Below are 20013 nucleotides of genomic sequence, written 5' to 3' on the forward strand. Positions count from 1 at the left end.
AATAGCTGAATAGTTTGCACCGTTGCGGAAGCCTGTGTCTGCAGAAGAGGCCCATAGCTGAAGAGCCAGAACAGAAAGCTGCGGCTGGTCTTGCTGCAAGGCTGGGCAGGGGAAGAGCTGTGTGGCGGCTCTGCCCTGGGGCTTCGATGACATTCCGCAGCACGCTGAGGCCATTCCACAGCTCACTGGCAGCTCCAGCTTTTCCTTTGGGAGCCTTTCCCTGAAACGACCTGGCTGCTGTGCTCGGCTTCTGCTTCCCTCCCAGCCGCCCCTGAGCTCACAGCAAGGCCCAGCCCTGGGCTCCGAGGAGCAAGGGCGGGGACGGGGAGGGGCGTCCCGGCCGTGAGAAGAGCCCGCCAGTCACCCTGCTGCTGGGGGCACGTTTTTAGGCAGGCGCCGGCTGCGACAGCCCCGTTGCTATGGGAGCGAGGGCCCCTCAAGGCAGGCCCTGCGAGGCGGAGCCCCTGACGCTGTAGTAACGGGGGCCTTCCCCTACGGGAGACTTGCATCATGGCGGCGCCCTTGCTGATGGCGGCGCGGTGCGGTGCGCGGCCCTTCGGCACGGCCGGTGAGACACGGGCCGGGGAGCCGCTGTTCCGCACGGGTGGGGAGCGGGAGCCGCTCTGGGCTGGAGGGGGGACAGGAGAGCTCGCGGCCGCCTGGGTTCCCGAAGCGGGGTTGGGGTGGCACGGGTCCGGCCCGTGCTCCTGCTCTTCACCTTTCGCGGGCTCTCTCGGTCTCCTTTCCCGTTCCCTGCATGAAACGGGAACTCTCTTCGCTTCCAGTAGTGTTCTGATGGATAATTTGAAGTGTCTTTGCTCCTTGAATTTAGCTTCTTGAAGCTACTTGAATTTAGCTCCTTGAAGCTACTGAATTCTGCCACAGCTCAGGCTTTCACCTGTGAGTCAGGACATGGTGTGTGGGAAAGGCTTTTGTGGTTTTTCTCTCCTCGGCTCTCGCACATAGGATGCCTTTTTCTTGCACCCAGCCAGCCTCCTCCACAGCAGCTGCCCTGCAGGACAAGGCAGCGAGTGCAAGTGGCTCCAGTTTAATGCTTCCTTCACCTTTCAGGCATCTAACCACTGCCAGATGGTAGTTGGATTGTTGAGCAGTGGAGTGAGCTCTCCTGCCTCTTCAACGCTTTGAATTTGCTTCATTTCTTGCTCCACTGATGACGTGTTTGGTGACCTCCTGAGATGAATAGTAAAATGGACCTTCTTTGCTGGAAAGGCAGCATCTTTATCCTCTTCCTCCCCTCCCACGAGCAGAAGGTGGTGGTACAACAGCCACTGATCTGTGAGGGGAGATGCAGCAGGGAGCAGAGCATGGAGCAGGATTGCCCAAAATCAGAGACCATTGAACAGGGTAGACATCAACCTGGGGAGGCCAAGTGAAGTTCATCTCTTGCTGAAATCTGTGCTCTGTGGGTGTGGTGGACAAATTCCCCTTTGTAGTGTCTAGCTCAGGAATATGCCCATGTCCATCATCCTAATCTCTCCCTGTATTTTTTTTTCCAGTCCCCTGGTTTCAGCTGTGTGTCCTGGAATAGAGACAATTTTCTTCTTAGTAGCTGGTACAGTGCTGAGTTTTGGCTTTAGGCTGAGAATAACACGGGTAACACACTGCTGGTTTTGTTGCTCAGTACCACTTACCCTGATCAAGGACTTTTCAGTCTCATGCTCTGCCAGTGAGAAGGGGCACAGGAAGCCAAAGGAAGCAGAGACACCAGACCCAAACTAGCCAAAGAAATCCTCCATACCACAGCATGTTGTGCCCAGTGTATAAACTGGGGGGAGTCACCTGGAAGGGCCAGATTGGTGCTTGAGTTAGACTGGGTATCAGTCAGCAGGTGCTGAGCAATTGTGCATCACTGCTGGTTAGTGTTTTTTTCTATTTCCCCTTCTGTTGTTTTGTACTCTCTCCCCTTCTTATTTCTCTTATTACAATTGTTAGTAATATTAGCAATAGAATATAATATTTTAGTTATTGAACTGTTCTTATCTCAACCCATGGGTTTTACATTGTTCTGATGCCCCTCCCCATCCCGCCCAGGGGTGAGTGAGCAGCTGCCTGGTGCTGAGTTACCAGCTCAGTTCAAACCACAACATCCAGACAGAATTCCTGGTAAATTTCCTGAAGCTTACCAGCCAGCTGATCTCCTGGGAATGCCCAGATCCAGTTCTGGACCAAGGAAGACAACTGTGGAATGCCCTGGGAAATGTGACTTCTTGGGAGGAGGAGTAAAAATCAACAGGAAAGCAGCTAACTTCTGAGAAAGTTAAAAAGGAGATTTTACTTTTCTTTTCATAGCCTGATTGTAAACAAGCAGGGAATATTTTCTTCTGGTATAGGGAACAAAAAAAAATTATTTGTTCCTGAAAATCCTTTTCCTGTTCCCTTTTTGGGGAAGTGTTTTTCTGGCCACCTGTTGTCCCATAGGTGATCCCTGGCCCCTCTTTAGGGTGTGATTGCATCGCTAATAGCAGCAAGAGCAGCCATGCTGCTGCTTCCCACCAAACACCATTTGACTGTTCCCTCTGCAAAGTGTTCCTACTGGGATCTACTTAATCTCTGTGTAAGGAGAGCAAGAGTGATTGCATTTAAGATATGCCAGTCCCCAAAGTGTCCTGCTCTTCCCTGGGCCATTTTCTTCTCTCCTTGCAAGAAGGCACTTCCAGAAAGATTCCCATCTGGTAGGGCTGTGGTAGAACTATGTGTCACAACATCTGCTGTTAGGGGGCTGCCACCAGAAAACTGGCTTTCAGCCAGGGGGAACAGGGATGTCTCTGCAGTACCTTGTCTTAACAGCTGTGGCCTCTCTTTCCAGAAAAGCCTGCTATGGAAAAGAAGGCACTCTCATCCCCTTCTGCTCTCCAGCTGCACAAGAACTTTGAAGGTAGGATCTCTCTTCACTTCAGCACACAGATACATGGGGGCAGCTGAGGACTCTGCCCTTGCTCTTTGCCCTTATATTCTGGGTTCAGCAGTAGCAGCCATTTTTCTCCTTAGTAGCTGGTGCAGTGCTGTGTTTTTGACCTTCAGCTGGGAACAACGCTGATAATACCAATGTTTTTAGTTGTTGCTCAGTAATGTTTACTCTGACCAAGGACTTTCTTAGTCTCGTGCTCTGCCAGGGAGGAGGGGAAGCCAGGAGGAAGCAGAGACAGGACACCTGACCCAAACTAACCACAGGCGTATTCCACACCACAGCATATCATGCCTAGTATAGAAACTGGGGGAAGTTACCCAGAAGGGCTAGATCACTGCTTGGGTTGGGCTGGGTATCAGTCAGCAGGTGTTGAAAGGTTGTATTCTCTTCCCTTGTTATTTCCCTTATCATTATTATTACTGGTGGCAGCATTAGTGGTTTTGTGTTATACCTTAGTTACTGGACTGTTCTTATCTCAACCTGTGGGAGTTACACTCCTTCTGTTCTCCTCCCCATCTGTCTGGGAGCAGGGGGAGGAAGGGGAAGAGTGAGTGAGGAGCTGCATGGTTCTGAGTTACTTAAACCAGGATACCATAGTTTGCCTAATACGTTAACTAAAGCCTTGGCTGGTCAATGAAATTTGGGTCCTTCACTCCTACGATGCTGATGCAAATCTAATCCTACAGAGATGACCAAAGGAAAAAAAAAAAGATGCAGCCCTTGTGTCAGGAGGGGTTCTGTCCAGCTTCCAAACAGGGGCAATAGTTTTCTGGCACAGCTGAGATCTGCTTGTCAAAGGCTGTGCTTTAACCAAGATTAGTATCTGTTCAAATTACAGATGGGATTTAGGTGAGCGTTTTTTCTTCCCTTTTTCTTTGCCTAAACAGTGTTCAAGCATAAAAGCACCCAAAGTTTGCATTATTTTTTTCCTAGGAGAAAGAAAACGTGGAAAAACTGAACATAAATGTAACTCTTGAGTGTGTGAAGTGCAGGGAGACCCAAGGGTGTCCCAGGTCCCTGCTGAACCTTTTTTCATGGCTTTGAGCAGATGTGGTAGGGGATAGAACTTGGCTTAGCACAGAACTGTTCTTCTAAATAACATTGGGTTTATTTGTTTTTCTTATTATTCTCCTTTCCTATGGGATAATTTCCAAATTTAGATGATCCTTTGGTGGGTCTTTTATCTGATGAGGAGCAGGATGCTCTCAAAAAGCCATCTTCAACTGGCACTAAAAGCAGCTCTGAAAAGAACACAGAACAGAGCAAAGAAAAAGGTAAGCAGGGTTGCTTGATGCATTTTCTTTGTATTAAGTGAATCAGCAGCTGGCTGAGTTTGTGTGAGGTCCAAACTGATTGAATTGAATTGAAAGCCACCTAGTCCATCTCTTATTAACCATGTATAGAACAACTTGGTAATGGGGTTAACTGTGGCCCAGCTCACGGAGTACTTGATATTTTCAGTTTGCCACAGGTTTCAGAAATTACCTTTCCTTTCTGGGAATGGGTTTTCAGATCTCACATTTGACCTCATCCAGCCTTTTCTGCATGTTGCCAGATGAGAGCAAGTTTCCTGGGTCAGGATTTGGGTTCCTGAGAGCATCACCAGTCCATGCCAAATCACAGTTGGTGCACCTGTCAGTGGAATCCATCCGCACTGTGACTGTGTCACTGGCACTCATCCCTCTTGTTCCTGCAACAGGGACACTAATCATAAAACAGTTTCGGTTAGGAGGGACCTTAAAGCTCATCCAGTTCCAACCCCCTGCCACGGGCAGGGACACCTTCCACTGCAGCAGGTTGCCCCAAGCCCTATCCAGCCTGGCCTTGAATACTGCCAGGGATGGGTCAGCCACAGCTTGTCAGGGCACCCTGTGCCAGCGCCTCAGCACTCATAATGAAGACTTTTTTTTTCTAATATTGAAGTTAAATATCCCTTCTTTCAGCTTAAATAGTCTGATAGTCCTCTAAAAATCATCTTTCACCCTGATGAATCCACCTCACACACAAGTAGCAGCTACTAGGTTAGGGCAAGGACTAAGGTGCCTTGCTGGAGCAGGACTTTGGGTGACGAGGGGCAGGAATTACCTGATTGGAAACTTGCAAAGGTAAAGGAGCTTCTGATGTTAGCCAGAGCAGAAAACTCAGTGATATCCAGCAATGCACCATCAGTGGATGCATGGCCACAAATCAGGCAGCAGCACATTGCCACTTTGCCACTTACTGTGAGATGTGGTTACCTGGAAGAGTTATTTAAAAATTACTTTTGAAATGGTCCTGAGTGATAAGAGCAGTCAGGGATGATTTGATCTCTTGTTAAACAAAAAAAAAAACAAACCAAAAAAACAAGAAGCTCTGATCAGATCTCCTTCCTTGTGTGATCCCATCCACAGAGCCACCTCAGACGCCCCTGCACACCATGGCACCAGTCCAGAGGAGTGAGCTCACGTTTGAAGATAATGATGATGACTTGATGGATGCACTGGGTTTTGGGAGTGGCCCAAAAGGAGATGAGAAGTAAGGAGAGAAGGCACAAGAGTAAGGGCAAAGAAGAGGCACTGGTAAAGTAGGGGATGTCTTGTGTGTTGAAATGGTGCCACCATGCTGGGTAGGGGGTGCTGGAGCTTCTGCCTGTGGCTCCCAGAAAGGGACAAGAGCAGCCTTGTTTGGCAGAGAAGAGCCAGAGCCCCCTGGCAAGGCTGTATGCTGAGGATGAGTCCTGCCCCTCAGAGAAACCAGTCTTCCACTGTGTCCCTAACAGAGAGGAGATCTGGCCAGCGCACTCCATGACAGATGAATTGCTGGGACAAGGCTCCATGGACAAAATCCTGAAACAACCAGGCAAAGGAGAGCACAGGGAGTTCAAACTGGATAAAAAATACCAAGACCAGCCAGGTGAGCACAGCTAGGGATGCTGGGAAGGTGTGCAGAGGTGATAGCATTGGCTTGGGAGAGTGAGATTGATTTCTGTTCCCTTGCAGGGGACGTACCCTTCCTTTGCAGGGATGCTAACAGGCTGTCAGCAGTGCAGGGAAAGGTGGCTAGTGCAAAAGTGTAGTACTTTGTCCTTGATGCAGCCTGGCAGCATTTGCGCAGTAGCCATAACTCTGTTGCCTTTGGAGATGGTCTGATTTCCAGCAAAGAAGCTTTTCCCAGCCACACTGAGGAGGCACTTGCTCATGGGTTCCTGGGGATGAGGGTTCCAGCTGCGTTTTCCCATAGGCAGCAATCTTTGTGGAAATTACAGGGCAGGAAAAAGGCTGGTGCCTTTGCAGATGGCTGTTCCTCTGGGTGCTGACTCAAGGCTGCTTATCTGAACAGAGAAGGAAGATGGATGGGACAAGGAGGATTTTGACTTTGGAGCATACCAGCCCACAATGGCTTCCATGCCCAGTGGCCAGCTAGGGAGGAGGCAATCTGCGAGGTACTGTGCTCTGTGAGTGCATGGCTGCTTCCCCTGTGACAGAGCAGGCAGAGTCCCTGGTGGGGTCCCCTGGCAGGCAGGTATGCAACTGCTTGTCCTTGCAGCAGGTTTTCTGCTGAGACCAGCAGTGAAGCAAAACCAGAGCCTTGCCACAAACCTCCTCCAGCCAGCCAGAACCCTGTGTGGAGCAGCAGGAATAGAGGAGACTGGCTGGGTTTGAAAGATGAGGCTTTTATGGATTCAGAGCTGTCATCCCCAGTGAAAGCCAGTACCACAGTGAGCCACCCAAGCCCTGCCACAGCCAGGCAGCACCGCTCCACCAGCCAGCTTCCGGCAGCAGAGAAGGCAGTGCCTCAACCTGACCCACCAGAGGAGGAGGACTGGCTGATGGCCCTGTTGGCTCGCAAGAAAGCCCAAGCACAGGCAAAGAGCCAGGAGAGAAACGCCAAGCCTTCAGAAGCTCCAGGCAATGAGCTGGATCCCCGGTCTCCTGTCAGGTAAGGTCATGATTTGTGGCCACAGCTCTTGCATCTGCTCCACATGTAGCTGCTTCAGCAGGACCTCTCAGAAACCCTTGGATGCAATTTAAGAAGCTAATTTTAAGCACTGTCTTGGCTTGGCTTGGGGTAATAATTCAGGGCTTTATTCTGCTGATACTGCCTGTAGTCCCATCAAACCTCTGTGCTCTTCTTCCAGTTGTGGCCAAGATTGCACACACTGCCCTGGATCCTGCTTTGGTCACTGGGAACTGTCACTGGGAGGGAAGGAAGCTGTGAAGGACTGTCAGGCTCTTGCTTGTTTGATTACAGTGGGACAGCCCAGCTTCAAGCTTCTAGAAATGCCAATCAGGATAATATCCATGTGCCTCTCCCTGAGCTGATACTATTGTGCATCCCTGGTGTCTCTATATCCATGCAGGCAGCCAGTCCACTGGCTCAGCACCGCAAAACAAGACTCAGCTCACCCGTTGGAGTCTGTGCAGGGTGATCCCACCAGAGATGACAATGCCCTGGGTACGTTTCATGTGGTTGTACAATTTGGGCAGCAGTATGCAGAAAGAGTCCCCCTGTCCTGCAAAGAAGACACTCCATAACAAAGCAGGAGCCACAGCATCATCACCCTTGGCCGTGAATGCTGCCCAGGCTTTGAGCAACCGTTGTCAGAGAGGGTTGCCAATCTGCAGGATCCCACCATTCCCATTTTGTGCCATGGTGGGGACATAGTGCTGAGGCACACAGAGCTCCGGAGTTCTGCTTTGGGGTTTCGGAGGGCTGCAAGGGACTTGCTGTCTCTGAGCAATGGGTGGGCTTAAGTTCATGCTGTCCTGTGTCTCTCCCCTTTCCCTCCTGCTGTCCCCACACTCATCCCACTAGTGCTGTGTGCTGGAAGACCCCCTGCTGTTGTGACTGAGGCTGTGCTGCAGTTCGTAGGCCACTGAAAGTGAGACTTAGGGGAGCCAGCCTTTTCCCTAGGTGATGGAGATGGAGGAGTAGCTGTGCTTTGCCCCCAGACTTACTCTGCAGAGCAAAGTCCCATCATTCTTGTGCATGAGGTGGGGTAGGGGTGCAGATGTTTACAAGTCTGTCTGAGCATCCATCCCCATCAGCAACCACTGGAGGGAGAGAGTAGGATCCTTCTTGCTCTGCCCACGAGGCCCTCATCCTTCTGGGAGGGGATGGTTCATTTCGCCACATCTGAATTGCAGACTTGTCCAATTTTCAGTCCCTACAACTACGATCCCACAAGAGCAGAAGATGCCAGGCCCTGCTGTGCTCACTCAGGTAGGTGCTGGGGCTGTGCCCCTGAGAGGTGCAGGATCAGGGCAGTGATTGTGAGCCCTGCCCACTGACAGACTGTGATCCAGCTCTGTCCATTGTCCCTCAGCAGGAGGAAAGATGTGCCCCACTTTGCCTCTCTGGGAGCCTGTGTTCATGGAGGAAAAGTGTGTGGAGAGCCCTGAGATGCCACAAGTCATGTTTATCAGGCCAAAGCACATGTGTTGTGAATGCTTTGTAAATCACAATGTATTTACAGCCCTGTGTTGCCTGGGCAATGTTACATAGTTCCCCAGGCATCTATATATATAGATGATGCTAAATAGACAACAGAGGCTCCAGCTGATAGAAGACTTTCTTCAGCTGTTTTTCCCAGTATGGTGGTGAAGATGCTCTGAGATTGTTTCTAGACAAGGGAAGGGAAACTAGTTTTGGTCTTTGAAGCCTCCATTTCTCATTTAGCTTTGCCTCTGTGCCTGCCCTGATGGCAGAACACACACTTTCTCCTAGAGGACTCATAGTTGTATCATTGAGTGTCTCCCCAGAGAACGAAGAGCCCAGCATGCTCTCATGCCCCCAGAAAGGGCCCAAGGCAGCAATAGGCTTGGGCTGGAGAAGGGTAGAGGAGGGACAGCAGCAGGCTGGGGGTAGATTGCTATTCCCATGCTAGGAGGAGATGCCCAGGGTTTTACCTCCCTGAGAGCATACCTGTGTCCCTGCATTTTGCTGCACCTAGGGCACATCTGCAGAGTGCCCCACAGTTGCAGGTGAGGCTAGTGCCTTCCTCTGGGGGCTGATGGCCGCACCATAAAGCCGCTAATTCCAAAGAGCCATAATTTTCTTTCTTCATCTCTGTAGGCAGATTCTGCAGCCTCAGGCTTGCTACATGAGAGGAGGCTGGGAGCTCCCACAACCTACCTCTACAAGGATGCATCAGGTTGTCATGCAGAGCTCCTCAGGGCCCAGGCCCGTGTGGCAGAGCTGGAGAGCCAGGTGAACCCCATAGCCTGCTGGATGCGGACCATGGGAGACCCAGGGGAAGGAGAAGGGGTTGCGTCTGTTCCAGATAACATTAGGGTGACTGGAGAGAGGAGAAACCTCCCTGTCCAGGGATGTCTATGGTCAAAGAGCTGCTGTGGATCTCTGTCCCTGCAGCAGCACAGGGACCTTCTCTGGCTGCCCAACAGGTCCAGATGCTGGAGATGGAGCGGACTCAGTACAAACTGAGGCTGGAGAGTCTCCAGCAGCGGCACCAGGCAGACCTGGATCATCTCGAGAGCGCATACAGGTATAAGGCTTTCACCTCTGCTCCCCTTTTCTGTCACGTCCTCACCTGCAGCCCCATTCATCTCCCCAGGCTGGGAATGCTGGGGCACTTCCCAAATCTGTCCATGGGATGTGCAGGCACAAAACCACATCGATGTGGACCTGGTGGGGGTCCACTCTCACCAACACTGTCCCGTGGGTCACAAGAAGGAGGGGCCAGTCCCATTGCCAGCACATCACTAACCAGGACAGTACACTGGGCAGTAGCAGGGGTGTTCAGGGCTCAGACTGGAGGGTGTCTGCGTGTTTCCCCATGCACACAGTGACATTGATCTGCTCCTAAATCCCTGTGTGCACTTTGGGTGGAGGGTGATGGATATTGCCATGAAAGTAACTCTTGTTTCTTGCTATGACCTCCCTGGGCAGGAGCCGAGTGAAGATACTGGGTAAGAGCAGCACACATGGGGCTGGTAGTCTCAGTCTACCGAAGGAACCAAGGAGCAGTTTGGGAACACAGTGAATAGAGAAGTCAGAGCCCAGAAACACTGGGTTATGGGCAGCTCAGTGGCTTATGGAATGAGGATTTGCTTTGTAGGTGGAAATGGGGAGATCTAGCTGGGCACATTATTTTAAAGTGAATGCTCTGAACTTTGAAAGATGCTGAATGCAGCGTTTTACCTTCCCTAGATCCCTTTTATTCTGGTCAGTGAGTCACTGATGACCACATGGTTTGGGTCAATGAGAAATCAGGTTTTGGTAGAGAAACCCATAACTGTCAAATGTGGTTCACCAAAATGTGGGTGCCTGTCAGTGGGATGCCCTGCAACAAACTCCCATGCCAGCTCAGCTCCTGGGACCTGGTTCTCAGCCCCACAACCAAGCCTCTTCCACAGTGCCTGTCATGGAGAGCACTGGTTTGTAGCAGCCCATGGTGGGCTTCTTCCCTGTGTCCTGCAGGACATTGGTCCAGGAGATGCGCAAAGACTACGAAGAGCAGCTCCAGCGGCTGAAGCGGCTGAAAGACCTGGAGATCGATGCAGTGACCAGTGCCACCTCACATACCAGGTGCTGACACCTGAGCAGAGTTCCCTGCTCTACGGGAACCAGCATGGAACCATGACAGGAGGTGCCAACCCCTCTCCCACCCACTGCCTCGAGAGATGCTGATCTGTTTAATATCCTCTGGTACTCTAAGGAGCATCTCTGTCCTCCTGTTGCTCTGCCATGACCCAGAGAGGTTCAGGGCAGGGCTGCCCAGCCTTTGGCCCACCACACATCCCCTTCTCCATCACGGTGAGACCAATTGTGTCCACAGGGGTGACCCTCCCCTCCCTGCTCTCCACAGGTCTTTGAATGGTATCATTGAGCAGATGGAGAAGTTCTCCAGTGACCTGCATGACCTCTCCCACAAGATGGAGGCCATGCACCAAACCACGTCCCAGGAACTGGCACAGCAGTGGGACAAGCAGCTCAAAGGTACTTCTGCTGTTCCTATGTGCCAGAATGTCTGCAGGATCCCTGCCAAGGCTGGGGACACCCAGGAAACGGAGAAGTTGCCCCAAGTCAGCCAGAAGCTGGGGGCCAAGGCCTGTTTTGGTCACTGGACACTTCTGGGTCTCCCCTTTCAAAAGCAGTGTCCTGGGGATGCACAGAAGGTGATGAACATAAGCACATAACACTTTTTGTGAACATGATGCAGCCAGAGGAGGGCTTCCCACCTCAATCTGCTCATGGCCCTGTTGCTTCCTCTCACCAGTGCTTGAGGACAGGCTGTCACAACAGAAGAGGGACATGGAGGAGGAGCGGAGCCGATTCCAGGAGGTGATCACTAGAATGGAGTTCAGGCTGAGTGAGCAGGTGAGCCCACACTGTGTCTGTTGCCCAGGTCAGCCTTCCTGTCTGGCTGTGGGATGTACACCTTGCCCATTGGAGTTCCCTGGCCTGGAGCCTGTGAGTGGCATCTGTCTTTCCTCTGTGTCTGAACCCAGGAGAGATGGAGGCTGATGGCAGAGCAATCCAAAGCAGAATTGCTGCAGCACTCACTGGAGGAGCAGCAGCGAGGCATGACCCAGCAGCTCTCCATGGAGCGAGCAGAGCTGGAGAGGGAGAAGGTGAGGTGAGGCAGACATCTCCAGGTGATTTCTGTATGTCTCTTGAGTCTGACTGGGGCTGCAGTTGTGGTAGAAGAGAGATCACAATCAGACCAACCCTCTTGCACACAGATGCAAGAGGCTTCTGTGTGTGTGCATGATGCACACTGGTTCTGGAGGAGCATGGGACCAGAGCTCTCTATGCAGGGTTCATGACAGGTGTCATAGGCTTGAACAAGCTTGTAGACGTTGTTGCGTGGTGTTTGGTGGCAGAGATGAGTCAAAGGAGAAAAACACTGTGGCAAATGGGACTTGGTGCTTTTCTCTTCCTCTCTTGCGATACTCTCCAGAGTGCATTGCTGAAGGAGCGACAGAAGCTGGAGCGCGACATGGACCAAACCCAGCGGACAGCCTCTCAGAGAGAGAGCACCATCATGAGCCTGGCCAAGGTACCACAGCAGAGCCCATTCCTGTGGCCTCCAGCGCTGCTTGGCAGGCTCACAGGTTGGTCCTGCTCGTGGAGAGGCGTTCAGCGTTGCCTTCAGGTGTTTAAGACCGAGACTTCACTCGAGGTGATGAGAATCCAGCTGTTCCAGGAACAGCCTACACCAGCCTGTTTTAGAGATGGACTTAAGCATCACTCTGTGTCTCCCCTTTGCCTGTGAGGAGGTTGGGCAGCCAGACCAGGTGGAGTTGCCTCCATTTTAAGTCTGGTGAGATGAAACTCCTGAGCTGGATAACGCAAAACCTCCCTGTACCATGGGGATGTGTCCAGTGCCAGTTCTGCTCCCCTCTGGGACTGTCCAGAGGGATATGTGGCACAGGCAGCGTGGCAAAGCTGCATTTGTAGGGACTACAAGGGTGAAAAATACCACATTCAGTCTGAATATTTCCACTGCTGACAGTGCCATGCCTCAAGCATGTTTTAGGGTATGCAGCATGGTGGGGGGCTCCGTCTTTTCTGGGGAAGGAGTGTGTTTCTGTATCTGTATAGTCCAAGCTGTGCCAGCCCTGCCTCCCAAAGGTGGGTGTATGAGGACACTGCTTGGGTATCTGGTGGCACTGCTCTGCACCCAAAACTGGCACACATGAAAAGCTCAACAGGGCTGGTGATGCACTAGTTTTCTCCATGCCCATGCTAGGAGCAGGCAGAGCTGAAGATCCGGAGCCGTGAGCTGAAAGCGAAGGAGAATCACTTGTTGAGGGACAGGGAGCTGCTGGAAGAAGCGTGGCAGGAGCTGAGACATGAGAAGGAGAAGGTGAACAGGGCCGCACTGCGCATCCAGAACCGTGAGGAGGAGATTAAAAGCACAACCAAGGCAAGTGGAGCATCTGCACTGCAATTCACACCTGTACAGGGGCCAGCAACAAAGCTGGGGTTTCCCATCCCTCACAAAGTTGTAAATCCTAATCCTGTTCTGGGAGGGGGATAAGGGGGTTCACAGAGGAGCCCTGCCTCAGGGCAGCAAGGGTACCTGTCCCCAGCCTCCCCAGCTGCTCTGTCTTGCAGCTCTCATCCCAGAAGTATGAGGAAGGGGAGCGAGCCCTGCAGGAGGCACGCAGAGTAGAGTCTGAGCACCAGAGCAGGCTGCAGGTCATGCAGCAGCACGTGGAGCAGCTAAAGCAGCAGGAACAGCGTCTGCACCAGGCAAATATCCCCAAACCTTCCCTTCTTGGCTTGGGGCTGCTATGCCAGGGGCCTGGACCTTTCCCAACAGCTTCTCTCTTGGGGATGGGGCAGGAGCGTCTGAGCATGGTTCACCAGAGGAAACAGCTTGAACAGCTACGTGAGGTGCTACCCAGGAAACCTGTGACGCTGGGGACTATGGGCAAGGACCTCGGTGCCCCTGTGACAGGCCTTTCTGCCACACTGTGTAAGGCTTCCTGCATGCTGCTGGTGGGAAGGGATGTGCTGGGGGGAGGGGCAGCTGCACTTGTATTCTGCTTCTCAGGAGGCTTAAGGTGTTCCTAAGAGCTGTTTTAGTTCCCCTGTATGTAAAACTCAGATGTGGCTTGGCCTCCTTATCCTCTGAAGGAGCCCAGCTGAGCTCTCTGAGCCAGGGCATCTGGAAGGGAAAGGAGGGTAGTGGCAGGTGGGTTAAACCTCCTGATTGCACTGGGAGGCTGGGGCCGACCTTGCTGCAGGGACATGCAGGCAGCAGAAAACAAAAAGGGATGCTCTGTTGTCTCCTTAACAGCGCAGGCACTACACAATGTTCCAGGCTTTCTGCCTCCCATTCAGGAAGCCCTGTCCATGGCCAGCCCCACTGACCGCTACATCAACCTGCTGCTGCTGAACTACAGGGCCCAGCAGGTGAGGTGGTAGGAGACCACGGGTGGAAGGAGCTTCAATCAGCTGGGTTGGAGCAGGCTGGGTGAAGCCTGGTAGTGTTAGGCTGGAGGGTCTCTTGTGATCACTTCTGAGCTGCTGGGCTGGCATCTTGAGGGGCAATACCAGAAGCAAGGATGGATGGATCCTCACAGTTTGCCCCGGTTTCATGGAGAATATCCTTTACTTTATGGGGTTGCCCCTCTTCTCACCCCATCACTGGAAGGAAGAAGCTAGTTCTGATGGACTCTGGCTTTTTGATACCCGTGTCCTCTCAGCTCCCTGATAGGTCCTTCTCCAGGAAGGGATGCTCTTTGAGGCTTCCTCTGTGTGAGGTTATGGGCTTGTGAGGTGGGGCATTACAGCTGGGGGTACCACAGACGGTTACCTTCCCACATGAAAGAGGGTTTGGGACACTTCCATTACTCATGAGTGACACCTTGAACTGTGACCCCATTCCTGTGGCACTCTGATACCAATCCTGTCCATCCATCTCAGGACCACCGTTTCTTAGAAAATGAGAAAATCTTCCTGGACAGCCTGAAGAAAGCGCCCTACACCACTTGAACCCTGTCATACTGAGGAGGTGGCAGCCCTGCACACTACTCTGTGAATGGCTGTGCCCATCCTTGCAGGAGGCCACCATGCCCTCTGCATGGGCTGGGAACGACAAACACTAAAAAATCCCAGTTTTCATGGAGGAACTGTCCTTTTCTTTAAAAACAGTCTTGGCATGTTCCGAGTGTGAAATCCCTGCCTGAGGCTGCAAGGACACACTTCATCCGGCCTCCACCCCACAGGCCAGTGTCACTGGCACCGCCCGGGAGGCAATTGCTCTTGGGGGCAGGATTCAGTTGGTGTGCTGCAGGCTCTTGGGCAGGGCTGTGACACCCAAGCCATTAGAAGGGATGGAGGAGGTTTGGTCTGGCTGCAAGGCTGGGCTGGGGAAGAGCTGTGTGGCGGCTCTGCCCTGGGGCTTCGATGACATTCCGCAGCACGCTGAGGCCATTCCACAGCTCACTGGCAGCTCCAGCTTTTCCTTTGGGAGCCTTTCCCTGAAAAGACCTGGCTGCTGTGCTCGGCTTCTGCTTCCCTCCCAGCCGCCCCTGGCTCACAGCAAGGCCCAGCCCTGGGCTCCGAGGAGCAAGGGCGGGGACGGGGAGGGGCGTCCCGGCCGTGAGAAGAGCCCGCCAGTCACCCTGCTGCTGGGGGCACGTTTTTAGGCAGGCGCCGGCTGCGACAGCCCCGTTGCTATGGGAGCGAGGGCCCCTCAAGGCAGGCCCTGCGAGGCGGAGCCCCTGACGCTGTAGTAACGGGGGCCTTCCCCTACGGGAGACTTGCATCATGGCGGCGCCCTTGCTGATGGCGGCGCGGTGCGGTGCGCGGCCCTTCGGCACGGCCGGTGAGACACGGGCCGGGGAGCCGCTGTTCCGCACGGGTGGGGAGCGGGAGCCGCTCTGGGCTGGAGGGGGGACAGGAGAGCTCGCGGCCGCCTGGGTTCCCGAAGCGGGGTTGGGGTGGCACGGGTCCGGCCCGTGCTCCTGCTCTTCACCTTTCGCGGGCTCTCTCGGTCTCCTTTCCCGTTCCCTGCATGAAACGGGAACTCTTCGCTTCCAGCCGCGCTCTGCAAGCGGGCAGCCCCGCTGGGACCGATGCCCAACGAGCATATCGACGTGAGTAACTTGGAAGCGCTGGAAAAATACCGCAGTTTCACTCGTTACTTCAAATTGGCGGAAAAGGAGAGCAGGAGGCCCCGGTGGTGGAATACTTACCGGCAGCACACCAGTCCCCGGCCAGGTACTCGTGGAGCTGCACCACATGGTTTTGATGCTAAAGGTCAGGGAAACTGGGGATGTCTCTGTGAAGAGGTGATGAGGTGCTTTGGAACGAGGTTTGTCCTGTTCTGATGTTTTTGTTTGGTTTGTTTCAACGTTTGTAGTGCACAAACGTCTTCAGGGGAAAGGGGCTACAGTTTTCTGAACGGAGGGAGGCTGGCCACCTCCCAAAAGACGTTGAGCAAAGTAACAATGATTCCTGGGAATCTCAGGACCTAGAGCTTTAGACCTGTAGCAAGTAACACAGTTTGGTGCTCTACTGAGCGGCCGCAGAGACCAAACCTGCTTACCAGCTGGGAAACGGCTGGGAATGCTATGAGCTGGGGAAGGAAGGAGCAAAAGTGTGGAGATGGAGGGGAAGGGTGGTAGAATTGAGTCCCCTATGTCTTGAAGTTTGCATCTCTCTCACATTTTCTAGCATGTTGCAGAGGGGTTGTGTTTGGGTGTTTGAGGTATTCGCATTTTTACATACATGACTGTTTCATCCCTTTCTGAAGAGCCAAAGACTGACATCAGTCTGCTGTATGATAAGCTGCAGCGGACAAAAGAAATCAAGAAAAGAAAAAAGATCCTGAGGGAGAACCACCAGAATACTGAGATGGAAAGAGCAGCCCGGCTCCGGACTGGTCTGTGCCCTACCACCTCTTCTCCCTGCCCTGGCTGCTCTGTGTGCCCAGCTGCCTTATGCAGCGTTTCTCTCTCCTTGCAGTGCTGATTCCCCTCAATGAAGTCAGAGCTGAGTGGGAGAAGAGCAGTGGCCCATTCCACAAGCAGCGTGTAGCAGAGCACTGCGGGATATTTCGTGACTTGTTCAAGGGAGCCACGTTCACCCCTTGGGTTACTTTGAGGGTGGAGTACAGCCAAGAAGATGAGTACTTTGTGCCAGTATACTATGGGAACATGGTAACTCCATCAGAGGTGTGTGAGTGGAACAGGGAGCAATCTCAGCCCCATGGGAAGCCTTTGTGTTTCTGTTAGATGCTTCTAACAAGCATTGTTTGTTTTGGGGGATTTCTTTCAAAAGGGTATTTTCTCTGTGATGAAGGAAATCTGCTTCCTGGACATGAGGAGGACAGAGCTTTGCAACAGGATCACTGTCTACCAGCAGGCTGAAGTTTATTAATGTTCCAGGGGGCTCTCCATGTGAAGCTGGGTGGCATGGCTGTGTTGCATCCTGGCCCTGCCCACAAGAAGTTCATGTTCTTTGCCTTGGAAATTGTGATCTGGTCCTAATGGAACCTGTTTGAACAATGTATGTTCTTTTTATGTTGTTCTTTTAGGCTTCTGGTCCTCCTGCAGTGTCATATGAGGCAGATAAAGGCTCCCTCTGGACCTTGTTGCTCACAAATCCAGGTAGTAGTGAGTTCTTTAATAAAACATGTTTAAACTGGTTATTTCATTCTGCTTTTGGTTACCTTCTGTTTCCTTTGGGAAGTAACCAGAGGTGATGTGATACCTGCTAAGCAGGGACATATTACATATGCAGAAAAGGCTGTAGCCTCCCCAGATGAGAGATGAGAGATGGACATGACAAAACCTCCGTCACAGTGTAGAGGAAACAATTCCCTGGCTCCTGTCTTTTGTTTACCCCCAAACTCCTCTCTCCCTTGGCAGTCTGCCTGAGAGGTAGGTTAGCTGACATTGTTGAAACCAAGGCACAGCGAAGTGAAGCAGATGACCAAGAAGTTCAGTTAGTCTTGGAATTACATCTGCAGTTTTTTGCTCCTCATTTTAAGCCCAGTCCTATCAGAATGAGTTACTTTTGTGATAGGAAAGAATGCTGGGAGGTCTCGAGCTGCCCCCTCTATTCAAAGCATTTACTCTTTGGGGTTGATACACAGGGTGCCCCTAAGTCACCTTTCACCGTTTTGTGTGTTTGCAGATGGACATCTAAGAGACACAGACTCAGAGTACCTCCACTGGCTGGTGTGAGTACATCAGAGGCATGTGCTGTTTAGCTCAGGGAAAGCCCAGGCAGAGCAGGTAGAAACTCCTCCAGCAGAGCTGAGGAATAAACATTTACTACAGCAGTTCAGTGGCTTGCTTTGGTGCTCCTGCCATTAGCTTTTTGCCCATGTTCTGGGTTCTGCTAAACATGCAGTAGTTCCAGGTGTTGTTGCTGTTGGGCATTCAGATCACTGGGTATGAATTTTATTCCAGTGAAAGCAGCTTCTGCTATCTGTTCACTTGTCACATGGGGCACCAGTCATGTCAAAACGCAGCACAGTGATTTGCAGTTCTGGTTTGAGTCTGCTGGTTCTAATGGAGGGAAATGAATTGATATATTGAAGTAAACTTCTTTGTGTTCAGGACGAATATCCCAGGCAATGACTTTAAGTTGGGTAAGGAGATCTGCCACTATTTGCCGCCCTTCCCTGCCATGGGAACTGGCTACCATCGCTTCATCTTCCTCCTCTTCAAGCAAGACTGCCCCATAGATTTCAGCGAGGATGCTCGGCCGATACCGTGGTAATTCAGGCTTTCACTGGGCAGTTTTGCACTCCGTTGGCTTGGTTGTTAGTGCTATGATCACATGGTTGTTACTGCTGTAGGAGAGCAGCTCTTTTTAATCTTCAGGGTTGTTTGGAGTGGTTTTGAGGTTTTGTGTCACCTGAAGCCACAATCCCAGCCCTGCAAGCACTGTGGTGTCCTGTTGCTTTAAACAGGCTGTTACGAAAGTGGTTTGTACTGCATGGGGCAGGAATGTGCATGGAGCTGGAGAAGCTGTGAGGTTTACTTTTGGTGACTTCTTTTTCATAGAATCCTAGAAAGGCTGGGTTGGAAGGGACCTTCAGGCTTACCCAGTTCCAGCCCCCTGCCACGGGCAGGGACACCTTCCACTGGAGCGCCTTGCTCCAAGCGCCTGTGTCCAACCTGGCCTTGAACACTTCCAGGGATGGGGCAGCCACAGGTTCTCTGGGCACCCTGTGCCAGTGCCTCAGCACCCTCACAGGGAAGAAAAGAGGTTATATACCTGTTTTGTAGACTCTGGGGTGATGTGGGGAAGTACTTGCCTACCAGAATGCTGCAGGAAAAGAGGTTTACCTTAGATGTTGTGCCTGTGTCTTGTTTCCAGCCACAGCCTCAAGATGAGAACCTTTAGCACATTCGACTTCTACAGAAAGCATGAGGATGCAATGACCCCAGCAGGGCTGGCATTTTTCCAGTGTCAGTGGGACAGCTCCGTTACTGGGGTCTTCCATCAACTTCTCAGTAAGCAATGCAGTGTGCAGAGGTGCTGGAGGGAACCTGCTGGTGGGCTGGGACATGGTCCTGTGAGTAGTGCACAGGGTTGCTGAGTGAGCTGTGACTAGAGGCTCACACTTGCTCTTGGCAATTGTCTAGGATCTGTTACAGCACAGACTGGGTACTTGAGCCATCATCCCCCAAAGAAACATCAATCTAAAACAGCCTCTCAAAGAACATTTTGATTGAGCATTTTAAAATAACACTGACAGAGCCTTCACCAGCACATGCTCGACCTGCCCTGGTCCTTTGTGCACATGGGGGCCCTTGCTGGTGAAGGGGGAAGTCTGAGGTTTGGGACTGAGCCATGTTGCTGATATTCTGCATTACCCCTTTCCAGATATGAGAGAGCCTGTGTTTGAATTTGTGCGGCCACCAGTTTACCATCCTCCGCAGTTGAAGTTCCCACGCCACCAGCCTCTGAGGTACCTGGACAGATACCGAAACACTCAGGAGCCCACCTATGGCATTTACTAGGACCCAGACACTTCTTGCAGCGCTTGGGCATAAGCGGGGTGCCAGCCAGGCAGATGGAGCTGCCAGTGTTCCTGTATTCACATAGCTGGGAGCATCTGCACTTCTGGAGGGAGACAACAAAGTCTCAGCCCCTCAGCTGCTGGTTCCACTGTGCTGACAGTTCTGGGAACTAAACAGCTGGGGGCAACAGGGCTTGTATGCTGGCAGCTGCGTGATCAAAAGGCTACTTGAGTAAAGATGGATGAAAGCAAATCCATGGCCAGGCTGAAACCTTACTACTCGTTGTATAAGAGATCTGATCAGTATGGGTGTCAGGGTAGAGTCTCCCCAGAGATGTCTTGCTTTGCTTCTCTGCAAGGATCACAGTTCCACTGTTGCCTGTTCATGGATCAAAAAGAGCCAGGCCAGCCTGGATTTCCTTCCTTTGGAATGCTGCAGTTTAGGACTGTTTTGGCTTTCGTTTGTGCAGTTCTCTTAGAGACAAGTTTGATTAAACACCCTGAGTGAGGCTGGCAAGAGATGTCTTTATTGGGAAGAGCTTAGTATTTTGACCAGCTGGCACGGAGCTGAGGATCTCAGAGGGGTGGACTAACAATATGATCACGTAACAACCTTAATTTCCTGAGTTAAAACACTTGGCATAGC

General features: G+C 52.1%; 2 protein-coding genes across 5 annotated transcripts; both read left to right on the top strand.

Moving 5' to 3' along the window:
• The first annotated feature begins 257 nt into the window (after window positions 1-257).
• Window positions 258-14547, top strand: FBF1 (Fas binding factor 1). 4 transcript variants are annotated; one of them, XM_031055141.2, is made up of 21 exons: window positions 258-568; window positions 2828-2896; window positions 4090-4203; window positions 5320-5443; window positions 5688-5821; window positions 6248-6362; window positions 6455-6847; window positions 7269-7363; window positions 8073-8131; window positions 8984-9118; window positions 9313-9413; window positions 10349-10456; window positions 10737-10867; window positions 11148-11248; window positions 11380-11502; window positions 11832-11930; window positions 12624-12800; window positions 12992-13129; window positions 13223-13355; window positions 13680-13795; window positions 14309-14547. In XM_031055141.2, exons 1-21 carry the CDS (start codon window positions 511-513, stop codon window positions 14375-14377), a joined length of 2592 nt encoding a protein of 863 aa, XP_030911001.1. In that variant the 5' UTR covers window positions 258-510; the 3' UTR covers window positions 14378-14547. The 4 variants fall into 4 exon arrangements, with proteins under 4 accessions (XP_030911001.1, XP_030911002.1, XP_030911003.1 ...); XM_031055142.2 differs by having other exon boundaries at window positions 6458-6847; XM_031055143.1 differs by lacking the exons at window positions 258-568; window positions 2828-2896 and having other exon boundaries at window positions 4182-4203; window positions 5320-5487.
• A 386-nt stretch (window positions 14548-14933) lies between these two features.
• On the top strand, window positions 14934-19884 carry MRPL38 (mitochondrial ribosomal protein L38). The gene is made up of 9 exons (XM_034067339.1): window positions 14934-15212; window positions 15428-15607; window positions 16143-16271; window positions 16355-16563; window positions 16926-16998; window positions 17528-17573; window positions 17956-18114; window positions 18722-18858; window positions 19232-19884. The coding sequence occupies exons 1-9, from the start codon at window positions 15155-15157 to the stop codon at window positions 19366-19368; spliced, it is 1128 nt and encodes a 375-aa protein (XP_033923230.1). The 5' UTR covers window positions 14934-15154; the 3' UTR covers window positions 19369-19884.
• Window positions 19885-20013: the final 129 nt, after the last annotated feature.

The sequence above is a fragment of the Melopsittacus undulatus genome, chromosome 11, assembly GCF_012275295.1.
Source record: "Melopsittacus undulatus isolate bMelUnd1 chromosome 11, bMelUnd1.mat.Z, whole genome shotgun sequence".
NCBI classification, from domain to species: Eukaryota; Metazoa; Chordata; class Aves; order Psittaciformes; family Psittaculidae; genus Melopsittacus; species Melopsittacus undulatus.